The following is a 13,777-nucleotide window of genomic DNA, read 5'->3' on the forward strand; positions in this document are numbered from 1 at the left end:
TTTGAGTGGATACCCATCAGTTGAGGAATGACTGAAAAAGTTATGGTATATGATGGTAATGGAATATTGTTGTTCCATAAAAATGATGAGCAGAGTGAATTTCAAAAAAGTCTAGAGAGACTTACATGAACTAATGCTGAGTGAAGTGAGCAGAATCAAGAGTATACATAGCAACAATAAGATTATACAATGATCAACTGTGATGGACGTGGCTCTTCTCAATAATGTAGTAATTCAAGGAATTCCAATAGACTCAAGATGGGAAATGCCAATTGTATCCAGAAAGAGAACTATGGAAACTGAATGTGGAATGAATCATATTTTTATTTTTTGGTTGTTTTTTTTTATTTCTTATATTTTTTCCCCTTTTTGTCTGATTTTTCTTGCACAACATGACAAATATGGAGATATTTTTTAAAAGATCAAAGAAAAAGTTGATATATACAAATATGTGTGTATGTGTATATTGTACTCAAACTTTTAAAAAAATATATATATACACCCACAAAAAAAACTATAGCAATTTTTTGTGGCGGTAAAGTTATAGAAATTGAGAGGTTGTCTATCAATTGGGAAATGACTAAACAAGTTATGGCATATGACTGTGAAGGAGTATATGATTCTATAGGAAAGAATAAGAGTGGTGACTTGAGAAAACCCATGGCAAGACCTATATGAACTAATGCAAAAACTAAATGCAAGAAGTATCAAGAGATCAATATTCACTCTAACAGCAATGTTGTAATGATTATCAGTTGTGAAAGACTTGGCTACACAGATCAATATAATGATCCAAGATAATTCCAAAGAACTTATGATTTTTTAAAAATGCTATCCAAAGAGAACTACTCTTGTTACAAACTGAAGTATAATTTTCTTACAGTTTTGTTTTACAATATGGCTAATATAGAAAGACATTTTGCATGATTTCACATACATAACTGAAATATTCTTTGCCTTCTCAGTGGGTAGGGAGGAATGGAAATTAATATTTAAAAGGAAAAGAACATCATCAATAAACAAATCGATAAAAAATAAAAAATGATTTGAGCAAGACAGCACATTCAGATTTATCAGAGATGACCTAAGGCTGAGTGACATCAATAGTATAATTCTTTTATGACAAGATAACTGGAAAACATAGGTTGCTAATTATTAGGGGCTAGCCAAAACTGTGCTGTTAAACCACACTAGTATTCATAGTAATCAATGGATATGTGCTGACAGAGCCATTCAATACTGTTCAAAATTGGGCAATAAGGAAGGCATGGATGAAATGACGTAGTTTTAGTAGGAAGAGAGGAAGTTCAAAGGTCATAAACTAAAGAATCAAAGTAGAAGTCCAAAGTTCAAAGAAGTCTTAAAATGAGAGAGGTTCCAGTCCAGCAAGAATTTCCAATCTCCAAAATAAGATATTTTTAAAGTCACTTTCTTCCTACCTAACATTTATCTTTATAGAATATATTTTGTACATACTGGCTTGTATGCCTTAAGGTACTTCCATAATGGTGGAGAAAGTCAAGCCCATGCCTTAGTTGGCAACATGAGATAATAGGATCACTCCTCTACATCTAGAAGGAATTTTCAATCCTTCATTTTACTGGGAACTCAGGCCCAGTGACTTGCCCTCAATCATGCAGCAAATAAGTCCACAGCTGAAATTTGAACTCTGGTTCTAAGACTCCAACTTATATTATTTCTCCTATACCACCTTGCCTCTCTTCCTCCACTACTTATTTTCAATTTAAGCATTTATATCGTCCCTTTTGTAAAAAAAAAAAAAAAAAAAAAAGGAAATTAAGCAGCAGAAGCAATCATAAATTCATAAGTAATATTTATATAATACTTTATAACTTACAAAAAAAGGCTTTTTATTGCATTTAAGATTATAACACTTGTATGTGTGAATCCTCTCTCTGTCTATCAGGTTCTCTCTGGTTGTCCGTCTATGTCTGTCTCTCTACACACACACACACACACACACACACACACACACACACACCCCTTTTATATCCGAGAAGGTAAGTACAAGCCTTTCCCAGCCCCATTTTACAGATCACAGAAATCTGAGGTTTCCAAATTATGTGACTTACCCATCGTCGCATAGCTAGGGAGTGTCTAAGACAGGATCCAAATACAGCTCTTCCCGACTCCACGTCCACCACACTATCTGATGCCTTAAGTAAAAAAACATAGATGCTAATCAATTGGTGAACCATGAGCAATAGGAAGTTACTGTTTCATTTCCCAAAATTGCAAAAGTATTATGTGAGAGTGTAACTTTTAAGCAAGCAACAGTTTAACATATACTCTTTATCTGAAAAACGTTTCTCTTCCTGTTTCTGACAGATTCAGAGAAAAAACAATGACCCACAAAAACGAAGCTTTTACATAGAAACATCCTACATGGACTTTTTTTTCCCATTATCTCTGCATTTAAGGGATAGAATGGTTTTTGTGCTGATGAATGAGATTAAGCACCACTTGTGAAAAACTCCAGAAAAAGAGGCAGTTATTTGAAAAGAGAAGGATGGCCACGTCCTCAAACTCTATATTTTGTTCCTTTACTATAATTTTTCTGAATTACTTTTATGGAAAGATCTTAAGACTATAACCGTTGAAAGAAACCCTACATCTTTCAGTCCGATCCCTTTATTTTTCAAATGGGAACACTGAGCTCAGAGAGGGACATCTACTCAGTCCCTGGGAAAGTCAATGGTGGAGCTGACACCAGATACTGCATCTCCTACCAGCAGTTGGTCCTTTCCACTGCATCAAGGAGTCTACAACTCTGTATGTCTCTGTGTATAGGTATGTCTATATGCATCTCCTTTTCTTTCTTTCCCTCCTTCTCTCTCCCCCTCCCTTTTCTCCTTCTCTCTCTCCTTCCCCTCTCCCTCTCTTTCCCCTATTCCCCGCCTCTCTGTCTCTCCCTCTCTCCTCTCTCCCCCCTTTTTTTGTCTCCCCTCTTTTTCTCTGTCTCCCCCTCTACCCATTTACATGCATTCACACCTATAAACATACACATATGTATATGTCTGTTTTATATATATATATATATATAAATCACATACTACAATCATATAAAGTAAATTATTTATACAAGTTATGATTTATGTCATGTATAATGTAGTATAACATAAATCATATTAAATAAACCTTACAATATACTAAAGATACAATATAATTCTATTTTATAATGTATGTAAGTATATTATATATATATTAATTTTAAATATGTGTATATATACATATGCCTATGTGTAATGTATAAATAAATGTATATTATGTGTATAAATGTATGTAATTATATGTATGTATAAATAAATCTGTATTATGTATTTATATGTATATGTATAAATAAATCAATCTAGTGAGGGACAAATATGATTCGTCCATTTCCACTAGTCCCTAGTGAGGGACGATATAAATGCTTAAATTGAAAATAAGTAGTGGAGGAAGAGAGGCAAGTACCCCATTTTTAGGGTACTTACTGTCCAGTTCAAAATAAGATTTTTTTTTGTTATTAAAGCTTTTTATTTTTTAAAACATATGCATGGACAATTCTTCAACATTAGCCCTTACAAAATACTGTGTTCCAATTACCTCCCCTTTCCCTACCCTCTACTCCAGATGGCAAGTAGTCCAATATATGTTAAACATGATAGAAATATGTTATATCTAATTTATGCATACATATTTATATGATTATCTTGCTGCACAAGAAAAATAAAATCAAACCAGAAAAAAAAAGAGCAAAGCAAAATAAAATGCAAGTAAACAACAAAAGGAGTGGAATGCTATGTTGTAGTCCATACTCGGTTCCCACAGTCCTCTCTCTGGGTGTAGCTGGTTCTCATCATCATTAAACAATTGGAACTGGTTTGAATCATCTCACTGTTGAAGAGGCCAGGTCCATCAGAATTGATCATCATATAAGAAGTTTTTTTGTTTTTTTTTTTTTTAAGAGAAATTAGATAGTTCCATCTCCCCCTTAACCAGGCTCTCTCCTCCTCTACCCACTTTGCTCCTTCTGGGCCAAGAAGACACAAATAAAAGGAGAAAAGAAAGAAATAGCAAGAAACAGCTAAAAGGGCCTCCCTACCTCAAACCACTGCCACTGCTCCAAACCAATCACCAACTTCATTCCATTCCATTTTTTTAGACAATGACAATAATAATTCACATTTATGTGAATCTGAAAAATACTTTCTTCACAGGGTAGGTGATACAACTATTATTATTTACTTTTTATTATTTACTTTATTTTTTATTATTTTTATTATTTACTTTATATTATTATTTACTTTTTACAGATGAGCAAACTGAGGCACTGAAAAGGATAAAGGATTTGTTCACAGTCACCCAGATAGTAAATATATAAGTAAATATATAGGAAATATATAAGGTAGTGTTCTGATTCCATATCCAGCACTCTATCCTCTATGCCATGTTACAAGACAGTCCTTCTTTCCTAAAAATCAACAGTCTCATGATAACATAATATCAGACTTCCACCTTTCTTCAAAGTAAAAATGTTGTATGCAGTATCTAGTGGTTAATAGATCCATGACCTAATTCAACAACTGCACTTGTTTCACCTTTTTATTTCTATTCTTTCCCCCAGTTTGTATTTCACATTTACAGCTGTTTATGAAGCTCACCTAACTACACACACATATTCATTCTCATTTTCTCTTCTCTCTATCTCTCTCTCTATTCTCTTTCTTTCTGTCTCTCTCTTCTCTGCTCTTTTTCTGTCCCTCCTCTCTCTCTCCCCTTTCTTCTTTCTCTCCATCTCTCTCTTTCTCCTTTTTTTCCCTCTCTCTCTCCCTCTTTCTCTCTCTTTCCTTCCTTCTTTCTCCCTCCCTTATCCTTTTTCTTTCTCTTCTTCTCTCTCTCTCGCTCCACCTCTGTCTGTCTCCCTCCAGCCTAATAAGGTGTCATCTGGAACAAGAAGATAGACAGTGAGAGTAAAAGAGTACTACCCAGGAAAGTCACAAATGGATGCCCAAGAATCAATATCAAAACTACCACTTGAGGCCAGAGTCCAGGCAAAAGGAAGTTTAACTGAAGAAAGATTTTGTATCATTTCAGAAGATTTTCTATTGTTTCTTTTATAAAACAGAACCCTAAGGAAAGTCATCCATTCCAGCTTCCTTATCTTGCCAATACTCTTAACAAGTATCTGGAGTGAAAGTTATTGACTTCACAAATAATATGAACTGAAGCTATGTTTTAAGTAAATCATGGCTTTCAACTCAAGTATGTCACAAAATACAGAAAGTTTTGCAAGGGTCAATGCTGAAAAATTACCTATGCATATATCTTATAACTAAAAAGCTATAATAAAAAATCAAAATAAAGATTCAAAAAATATGTCACAAAAATAGACTAAAGAGATAAGATGAGAAGAAGCATGAAATGAAAAGTTAGGAGTAGGGGTGGGAAAAGGCTTTGAATATCATAAATAGTTTTTTATTCTTAACCTTAGAGATGCTAGTTTATTGGGGGAGGCAGAAGAGGAAAGAAAGTCAATATGGTCAGCTCTGAGCTTTATAGGAAGATTGATTTCACAGTTCATTAGAAAATGAGCTGAAATGGGGAGAGATTTGAGTGAGGAGGCCAATCAGGGCATTGCAATAGTCCAGATATAAGATGATGAGGGCCTATACCAAAGTAATTAATTGTGTTGGGGTTACTTTTTTTTCCCAGACGAGAGCGGAATATATATGAGAGATATTGCAAAAGCAAAATCGACAGGATTTGGCAACAGATTGGATAGGGGGGAGTAGGAAAAAATAGAGTTAAGGATGACTGGTTGACTAGGAAGATGATGGTATTTTCCACAATCATTAGGAAATTAGGAAGAGGAAATGATTTGGCAGTCAAGGTGATGAGCTCAGTTTTGGACATATTGAGCTTAATATATATATATACCAGACTTCCAGTTTGAAATACACAACCGGCAGTTGGAGATATGAATTGGGAGGCTAGAGCTGGATATAGTGATCTGAAAATCATCAGCATAAAGATGATCATTGAATCCATGGGAGCTGATGGAATGACTGACTGAGATAAAATCAAGAGAGAAGAGGGGCTAAGACAGAACCCTAGGGATCAAGAAGTGACCTGCTGAACATCAAGCAATGAGATTGAGAAGAAGCAATCAGATAAGTAGGAAGAGAACCAAGACAGAGGAGCATCATGGAATCCTAGAGAGAAGAGAGCATCAAGGAGGAAAGTGATTCACTGTATCAAAAGCTTCAGATAAGTTAAGGATAAAGAAGATTAAGAAAAGGTCATTTGGTCGGTCAATTAAGAGATTATTGGTCATTTTGGAGAGAGAAATTTCAGCTGAATAATGAGGTCAGAAGAGAGATTGTGGAGAATTAAAGAAAAGTAGGAGAAAAGGAATCACATGCATAGTTTACAGATAGCCTTTGCAAAAAATTTAGTGACAAAAGAGAGAAGAGATATGAAGTGGTGACTAGTGGGGAGTGTTTGGATTAAATGAGTTTTTTTTCAGAATGAGGGAGACATGGCCATATTTGTAGGCATTAGTAAACAGGGAAAGACTGAAGATGAGAGAGAGAAAAAGAGAGAGAGCGAGAGAGACAGAGAGAGAGAGAAAGGAGAATCAGAAAGAATCATTTATGAATGTTGGAAAGGGTCAGATCCTATCAAGGAGAAGGATCACTTCCTTACATGAGAAATAAGTAGAGGAGATGGTGGTAGAAGAACCTAGGTAATGAAAAATAAGAAAGAGAAGAGCTTGGACAAATGGGCCCCAATGTTTTCCTTATCAAGCAAACTTCTTAGCTAAAAGGGTCAGGAAAGGAAACCTTGAAAGACTTAAAGAGGGAGGAAAAAAGAGGGAAAGAAAAGACGCGTTGAGTGAAATCTCAAGTTATTTAGGGAAGTGTAAAAGCATTGCCTTGCAGTAGTGAGCGTCCAGTTGAGATGACGTAAAATGAATTTGTAGTGGCCCCATCAGCACATTTAATATTTTCCAACTTAATTCAGAAGCCCAGGAGTTGGGGTTAAGGCAGCAGTTGGAAGGAACTATCCAAATTAAGGCTGGGCAGGGCAAGATTGGTGACAAAATAAGATGGGGGGAAGGGAGTCGAAAGAAGACAATGCAGAGATGACTGTTTACCAAGGGATCAAGATGGCAAAAGAAGATTGTTGCTAATGCAGGGGTAATGAATGGCCTGGGAAAGAACTAAGGGCTGAGTGATGGGAGGTCAAAGTACAGACTAAGAATAGGGTTTGGGATTATAAAGTAGAGAAGAAAGAAGTGGAGTGACAACAGACTGATTAGATAAGGAAATTTCAGAATTCATAGTACATCTGGAGATGATGGAAAGATGAAAGGTATAATTACTTCTGTGTGTAGTTGAGCTGGGGTGCCATTTGAATAGGTCATTTGAAATGAGTAAACTGAAGAACTAAGAGACTGGAGTGTTTGAGGGAGTATCAATATATATGTGAAGTCCCCTAGAACAAGGCAGAAGTTGGGGAGGAGAGAAAGGTCATGAGGCAAGCACTGAACTCACTAAGAAAAAAAATGAGTTGGTAGACAGCAGCTACCAGAATTTTGATTGGAGTGTATATGTGGGTTAAGTGAGCCCTCAAAGGAGGAGAGGCTCCTGAATCACAGTACTAGAGCGAGAGCCCAGAGTATGGGGACTTCTCCCCACCTTGACCAATGAGTGGAGATGAATGAGTGAAAGTTCACCCAGTGATAGAAAGGAAAGTTGAATCATGAGGAGCAAAGTCTCAGTTACAGCCAAAAGACGAGGACAGGAGAAGAAAAAGATTTAAGAAGAAAGCAAGTTTGTTATCTACAGAGCAGACATTCCAAAAAGCACAGCGAAGGCTAGAATAGGAGTATGTAGGGACTCTGGAATGCAGAGGGGCTGAGGGGAATGGAAATAAAACATCAGGCAGTAGGGATGGAGGAAGGCGTCCGAGTGACAGGGCAGAATCACTGGAATGGGGAGTATGTAACAGGACAAATTTCAGGAGGTTATCAGTATCTCTCGGAGTTTGGCTCTAAGCAGAGCCTTAGGCTTCTCAGCTGCAGTGATCAGTAAAGGGAGATGAAGGCAAGAGATGGGAAATTGTTGTCCCCCTTCCTCACAAGTGCAGATAGAACGGCGGAATAGGCAGACTACCCAACTTCCACATAATTACTCCAGCAAAAATCTAAATTCATACCACTCAAAATGGCATTTAATGAAAAGCTACATTAAGTGACTTCTTCAATAACAGGAGTTAACAAAAAAAAAAGCAGGTAGAAGTACAAATGTTACCAGAGGAAGATCAGAGACAGGGCTCTGCATCTGGAGGCAAGAGGATAGAAAGATCCCGTGGGAAATTCTCTGCACTCAGAAGAGGGCATCGGTACAAGTGCCCAGGGGATTGGAGATTCTTGGTACTCAATCCATTACTGGATCACTAGCTTCCCAGGTATCCCACTTTTGGACAGCTCTAATTGTTAGATGGTTTTCCACCACAATTAAGATCAATTATTTCTTAGCCCACTGAAGCTCATCTGCTAATAGGTACACCTATTCACATAAGCTTAAGAGAATCCTACTAATGTTTATTCACAGCTCAGCCTTTCATTATACAAAAATATTAATGTCATCTGCAGACTTGGAAAATATGCTCCTTCCTCTTTTCATTTGTAATAAACATTAAATAAAATCACGAGGTGCCCATTTAAATCTGCCTTATTTTCTCAAACTTAGCCAGCTCTTTAACAATTTTTAAAAAAGGCATTATTCCTTATCTAATAGTGATTCAATTCATATCTTTGTCCAGAACATTCAAAAGTCACTAGTTCTCTCTTATCCACATGTCTATTTAACAAATTCTAGCTATTAAGAACTCTGATCAAGATAATAACCAATCAAACCCTTAAAAAACTGTTAAAATCTTCCTATCCTTTAACGAGGAGTTGATACTCTAGAGGCCAAAGAGTGAATTTGTTTTTCTTGATTCCACTTATTAAAAAAAAAAAGGGGGGGGGGGTTTAGAAAGGGAAAGGAGAATTTGGAGGTGGTAAAAATTATGTCCCTCCCCCCCCAAAAAAAAGACAAAAAAGATTATGCTATCAATTTTAAAGTACAGAAGGGGATATAGACAAGCAAGGCAATGTTGGTGTTAGCTTTTTAAATGTAATATATACCTAAAAATCCTTTTTGTTCTGATTTTTCTTGAGCAGCAAGATAATTGTATAAATATGTATACATATATTGGATTTAATATATTTTAACATGTTTAACATATATTGGATTATTTGCCATCTAGGGGAGGAGGTAGAAGGAGGGGAAAATATGGAACACAAGGTTTTGTAAGGGTCAATATTGAAAAATTATCCATGCATATGTTTTGAAAATAAAAAGCTTTAATTAAAAAAAAAGGAAATCAGCTCTTAGTTTTCTTCTAAAATATAACCTTTAAATAACAGATCTACTTCTCTACTTCTAAAAGTTTCAAGGAAAATCTGACAAACATTACATCTGAATTTGCTTTTGGGCTCCCAGTAAATCATTGGTTTTTTTGTTAGTCTCACTTTTCTAAACTAGAAAATGAGTCTAATGTACCATAACTTTCTACCTGAATCAAGCAGATTAATTATTAGGGAAACATTAAGAGAGCAATAATGCAATATACCATCATTAAACAGAACTTTATTCTTAACTACTTGATAGTACCTAATGATATTAAACCATGAACCTTCCTGAAGCATAAGATTCATTATAAATCTTTATCTATTAAATATCTTTATTGATGAAAGAACTAATTAACAGAAGAGTGAGAAAGAGATCTGTTTTTCTGGTATTCTACTCATTAGAAAGCCCCAATTCAACAAGTAATTAGAACATTCTAAATCTACTTCATTCCCCTCTCACCTTCCTTGCCTCAATATTTTCATATGTAAAATAAGAGAGATTGAACTAGATGTTCTTTCTACTAACAACTATGATTCAATAAAACTGCTATAGAAATATTTATACTGGAATTAATTCTGCCCTAGCACAAAGTTACCTGCAATACCTCTAACTGTATATCGCTTAACAAAGAACTACTATATTTACACATTCATTCCAAAATTTTACTCATCTTTGTTGTCAAGTACAATTTTCTATACCTCATTTATTCAAAAAGAGCAGAATAGAGGGAAATGGGAATAAATACTTAATAGTATCTGCTATGTGGCAGGTAAGAATGGGAAATAAATAAATATTTTTGTACAACACATACTATGGCACTGTGCTTTTTACAAACACAATCTCATCTGGACTTCACAATAAACCTGCTGTTATTATTCTCATTTTTCAGCTGAGGAAATTAAGAAAAATGCTGGTTAAGTTACCATGTCCAGGGTCACAGAGCTAGTAAGTGTCTGAGGTCAAATTTGATCTTCTTGAGTCCAGTCCCAGTGCTCTATCATCTATTACTATCAACTGTTCTATGGAAGAAGCGGGAAATGAATATGAGGGCTGGATTTCCCTAAGAATCTGTAATATCTTCTCAGTTATACGGAGGTCAGTTATTAGATATGAAGAAATTCAACATCATTGCAATAACAACTTTCAACTTCTAGTATCAGAACCTAAGAAATTTAAGCATTCAGGAAAAACAAATTCAATTCAACAAGTGTTTATTAAGCTCCTACTATATATACCAGACACAGACTATAAGGGTGAGACAAAATTTAGATGAGACATTGTCCACATAGTCATGGCACTTCCTGGGGTGGGAGGGAGAGATATGACATATATATAGATAACAACACAAAAATAACACATGCCTTGAAATGGGGGGGGGGGTAGTTATCAGTTGAGAAATAAGGTAAATCTTCCTGAAAGAAGTAGTGTTTAAAATAAAAAGGATGAGCATTCAACAGTTAAAGCAAGGAAGAGTTAAATCATGCTACACATAGGACACAGTTACATTAAGAAAGGCACAGCAGTGTGAAGGCAGGATACATACAAGAAACAACAGTGTCAGTCTGGGGAAAGCTTCAAATTCTAAGCTCAAGAATTTGAACCTGATTCTAGAAGCAAAAGGGAGTCAGCAGAAATTTTAAACAAAGATCTGTGCATGGAAAGATAGCATATAAGAGAGACAAAAGTGGCATCCTTCTGGATTTTAGAAATCTAATGTTCTAGACAGATGGTTAAAAAATGGAATAGACAGAAGTTTTATCCATCATTGTCTTGTCCTCAGATCTCCAACAATCCTGCTACTTAATTCCCATTTTATGGTTGAAGAAACTGAGGCAAACAGGTTCTCACTGAACCTGTTGCCCCATGACTATCAGAGGCAATATTACCTATAAACATTATTAAAAGCTAAGGAAAAATACAAGAGGATTTTTTGGGGGAAAGCAAGGAACTAGCATGAGAATAGGCAGTTAAATTAGGTCTATATCCCAAAGAGATCATGAAAAGGGGGGAAAGATATAAAAATATTTATGGCAACTCATTCTGTGGTGGCAAAGAATTGGCAATTGAAGGGATCCCTAACAATTGGGGAATGCATGAATAAGTTGTGACATATGAATGTAATGGAATATATTGCTCTAAAAGAAATGATGAGCAGGCAGATTTCAGAAAAACCTGGAAAGACTAACTTGATGTGGAATTTGATGTGGAAAGAAGTGAGAAGAACCAGGAGAGTAATGTACAAATAACAACAACATTGTACAATGATCAACTATGATAGACTTAACTCTTCTCAGCAACAGAATGACCCAAGACAATTCCAGAAGACTTGTTGTGATAGAAAATGATAAACATCTAGAAAAAGAACTACAGAGCCTGAATGCAGGTAGAAACATAATATTTTCGCTTTGTTATTGTTTTTTTTTCTTCTTGTGGATTTTCCTTTTTGTTAGGATTCTTCTTTCACAACATGACTAATGTGGAAATATATTTAACAGGATTGTACATGTATAACCTATATTGGATTGCTTGCTATCTAAGAGAAGAGGGAAGGAAGGAAGGGAGAAAAAATTTGGGAACTCAAAATCTTACAAAAATGAATGCTAAAAATTATCTGTACATGTAATTAGGAGGAGGAGGAGGAGAAGGAAAAGGAAGAAAAAGAAGGGAGAAGAAAGAAGAAGGAAGAGGGAGAAAGCAGGGGAGAAATAAGAAAAAGGAAGAAGGAAAAAAGAAAGAAGAGGGAGGAAGAGGAGGAAGAAAAAGAAGAAAAAGAAAGAAGGAAGAAGACAACAAGTAGGCAATTAGATGGTAGAATAGATGGTGTAATACCGAGTTTGCATCTTGCCTCAGGAGCTAGCCATAAGTCCCTGGCCAAATCACTTAAGTTGTTTCAAACTCAATTTCCCCATTTGTAAAATGGGGGTGATAACAGCACTGACTAGGATGATACAATGAGATAATATATGTAAAACCCTTTCCAAATCTTAAAATGATATTTAAATGCCAGTTATTATTATACTGACAGGGCCAAGGCCCTGGGACATTCTATAGGACCAACACAATATGCTACTGATTATTATCAGTTTCAACAAGAACATCAGTCACTCAGAACAGAGGGTCAAGAACTAGTACATTAGAGTATAATGCCCCTCTACGTATTTCTAAGTACATTGGGGAAAAAAACTAAAGACTTAGGCAAATTCCTTTAAAAATGTATATGTCCAACCCATGTACCTACTAGGAGATAATAAACATTTTCCTATGTCAAAATTTGTAGGTTCAAATTCCATTGGTGTTTCAATGACAAAATATGGGGCTTACATTATAAGATTTTTAAACTGCTTATTTTTTTAAGAATTCACAGCATGAGAGTACTAACTTCTTTGCACTTAAAACCTACAGAAAAATAAACCTCAAAATCATTCCTCTTGAGCAAAAAATATGGGCTATAGTTTTAATCTCTTGAGATATCATGTGGAGATCCCACTAGCTATGGTTGAAACATAATATTGGAGTAAATGAGGACACAGAATGCTGAAAATTCATGTCATCCATTGAGAATATGCTCAGTTAAAGAAACATTCAATCATCAAATTACATTCACTTAAAATGATATTTGGTTTCTGTGGCTTTTGGTTGAAGTCATATTAAATGAAATCCAATACAGACAGACATAACCACAGCCAACTTATATCCACTGCAATGGCATGCGGCCACAGGAAATCCCTGAAATCCTGCTGCCCCTTGGGTTTTTACTCCCTTCTTCCTTCTGCCAACCACCCTCTCTCATCTTACCAAGTCATAGAATCTCATTGTGGGCAGAGACGTCAGTACCACCTAATCCAACCCATACTGAAACAAGAATTCCTCTGGGTAAGACATACCCAACAAGTGGTTATTTGACCTTTGTCTGAATATCACAAGTTGGGGGAGAGGGACCTAAAACTTTCCTAAGGCAGCCTATTTTACTGTGAGATAAAGCCTAAATTTGTCCCCACAATTCCTACCCATTACTTCTACTAAGACCTTCCTCCACTTGAGAGTCCACCAAATAATAGCATATAACTATCACGTCTTCCCTTTTCCAAGCTAATTCAGTCTTCTATGGAATAAAATCAAGGCCCTCAATCATCCTGGCTATCTCTTCCCCTACAACGTCCATCTCATTAAACCCTTTCTAAGCTGTGGTGTCCAGGATTGAACACAATACTCCAAATATGTTGACTGACACAGAGTACAACAGTACTATCACTGCTCTAATTATAAATACAAATCCTTTGTTACAATAATCTAAGACTGCATTTGATTTA

General features: G+C 35.7%; 1 protein-coding gene across 1 annotated transcript in view; it reads right to left on the reverse strand.

Annotated features, from left to right (window-relative positions):
* TEC (tec protein tyrosine kinase) overlaps positions 1-13,777 on the reverse strand; it is a 104,457-nt gene that overhangs the window by 74,683 nt on the left and 15,997 nt on the right. Inside the window, exon 2 of the mRNA XM_031943411.1 lies at positions 2,094-2,177. Coding sequence (XP_031799271.1) covers positions 2,094-2,097 — 4 coding nt within the window. The 5' untranslated portion in view covers positions 2,098-2,177. The remainder of the gene's footprint in view (positions 1-2,093; positions 2,178-13,777) is intronic.

Source organism: Sarcophilus harrisii, chromosome 6 (assembly GCF_902635505.1).
Source record: "Sarcophilus harrisii chromosome 6, mSarHar1.11, whole genome shotgun sequence".
NCBI lineage: Eukaryota > Metazoa > Chordata > Mammalia > Dasyuromorphia > Dasyuridae > Sarcophilus > Sarcophilus harrisii.